A 1,905-nucleotide genomic window follows, 5' to 3' on the forward strand; every position below is an offset into this window, starting at 1 on the left:
AATAAAGAGGTATGGAAAGGCATTTATTGCATAAAATATTGTATTTTAATTAGTTCCTGAAAATTTCGTTTTTAAAAACCAATTTTTGTTGAAGTTGTTTAGGAAAAAGTAACTACATGCATTTTAGCGACATAAGGTTTAAAGGGCCTGCCAGTACAGGGGTGGGATTTAAATACCCTTCGCGCCAGTCAAAGAGTTAAGACTGCAGGAAAGCGAGTTACTGAATCATAATGTACAACGAAGGTTCTCACAAGGGCGACTGAAGAACAGGGTCTTTTGCGATGTGACAACATGCAGTCTGCTAGTTTGCCAACATTTTGGAACAACATAGTGCCTCCATCTTCAGTATTATACCAATTATAGCAAGCAATTATAAGGAACCAATCTATGCACACTCTGCTTCTTGCTTGTTGCTTGCTTCCCTTACTTTCTGACCATCAAGATGGTCAAGATCAAGACTACATGGCATCACATCACAAAATGTATATTAATTATGCTTCAAGTAGTGCACAGCGTCTAACAAAATGGCAGTGCAATGAACTAACAACTGACACAAAACTTTCCAGAATCGTTAAAATACCTTCCTCAGCATGGGCAATTTTATAATATAATCTTGTAACCTGGGACACATCATCAGGTAAATGAAAGAAGGGTCTAATACACTAGGATATTAAAAATTACAACTAATAAACAATGGACCATTGAAGCCAGTAATAAATGGATAGTATTAAAGCAGGAAACCTATCTGTAATAAGCTGATTTCAGAGAGAGCCACTCCTAACTACAGGAACTACAAATAAAGCTTAGAATGGAATCAGCAGAAGAAACGGTAAAGTTTGGTGGTCTCTTACACTAAAGGATGATGTGGTAAGCTGAGTGCAAAAAATTAGCTGAAGGGATAAAAAGTGTGCAGAAAAATTGGTTATAGCATTTCTTTCTATACTAACCAGACTGACATGACTTTCTCATGAAGGATTCCTTTCTGCATGGCTCACAAAATTTACCTTCATAGAAACTAAGAAGCTTTATACAAATATGTAATGCCTAACCTCGCTGAAGCAATTTTAATTACCTGCATGCTGAGACTGTCCCGCTGTCCCTCCAGAGCAAGAAACTCTCTCTTTAGCTCCTGGATGATTTCCCTCTCAATCTCTACCTTCTGCTGCCCCAATTGCTTCTCCTTCTTCACTGCAACTTCCAGGTTCTCTGCCTTCTGCTTTTCCTTTTGCAATTCCAGCTTCAATTTTTCACATAGCTCCTGCTCTGACTCCAATTTAGCCTGAAGTATAACACACAGACATTTACAGGGTTTACAAAATTCATGGTTTTTGAGGGTGCATGTAGGGTCTTTCAAAAAAAGATGCTCCAGATCACAAAGGACCTGTCTACCTAAAATCTTATCTTTATGATAAAACACATAAAGAAACAGTTCAAGTTTAGTGCACAAAAACTGTCACATAATAATATTGTGACATGTTGCACAAAGCCGAGCCCCACCCCCCACCAGCAGTGACGCGGCGGGTAAGTCAGCGCTCTCCTCCCCCCTCCTCCCCACGGTAACGTAGTGCTCCCGGCCAGCCCTCCGCGGTGACGTAACGCGCACCGCTACGTACCCGTAATCAACGTCCTACTGTGACGTGGCACTCATTACGCAACCGGCAAGCACTGCAGCTATATAAGTAAGCTGCACAGCTGGTACCAGTCAGTTCTAATGTGGCTACCAGCGAGTTCTACTGTAGCAGTCGGCGACTTCAGTTGTACTGTACAGCCGCCGAGTTATAACGTGGCCATCGCCGAAGATAGTTCCGAGCAAGCTTACGAGAGCGTGTTATCAGCAGTTCTCCAGTCAGCGGACTATAGTTGGAGTATAGCAGCCGTCGCGGTAAGAAGATCCGGACGTGTGTG

General features: G+C 42.0%; 1 protein-coding gene across 14 annotated transcripts in view; it reads right to left on the reverse strand.

Annotated features, from left to right (window-relative positions):
- LOC111870311 (A-kinase anchor protein 9) overlaps nucleotides 1-1,905 on the reverse strand; it is a 193,618-nt gene that overhangs the window by 32,564 nt on the left and 159,149 nt on the right. For all 14 annotated transcript variants that reach the window (XM_033753790.1, XM_033753798.1, XM_033753802.1 and 11 more), the window contains one exon: nucleotides 1,073-1,279. In XM_033753790.1, the coding sequence (XP_033609681.1) occupies nucleotides 1,073-1,279 (207 nt within the window). The remainder of the gene's footprint in view (nucleotides 1-1,072; nucleotides 1,280-1,905) is intronic.

This window comes from Cryptotermes secundus, unplaced genomic scaffold (genome assembly GCF_002891405.2).
Source record: "Cryptotermes secundus unplaced genomic scaffold, Csec_1.0 scaffold391, whole genome shotgun sequence".
NCBI lineage: Eukaryota > Metazoa > Arthropoda > Insecta > Blattodea > Kalotermitidae > Cryptotermes > Cryptotermes secundus.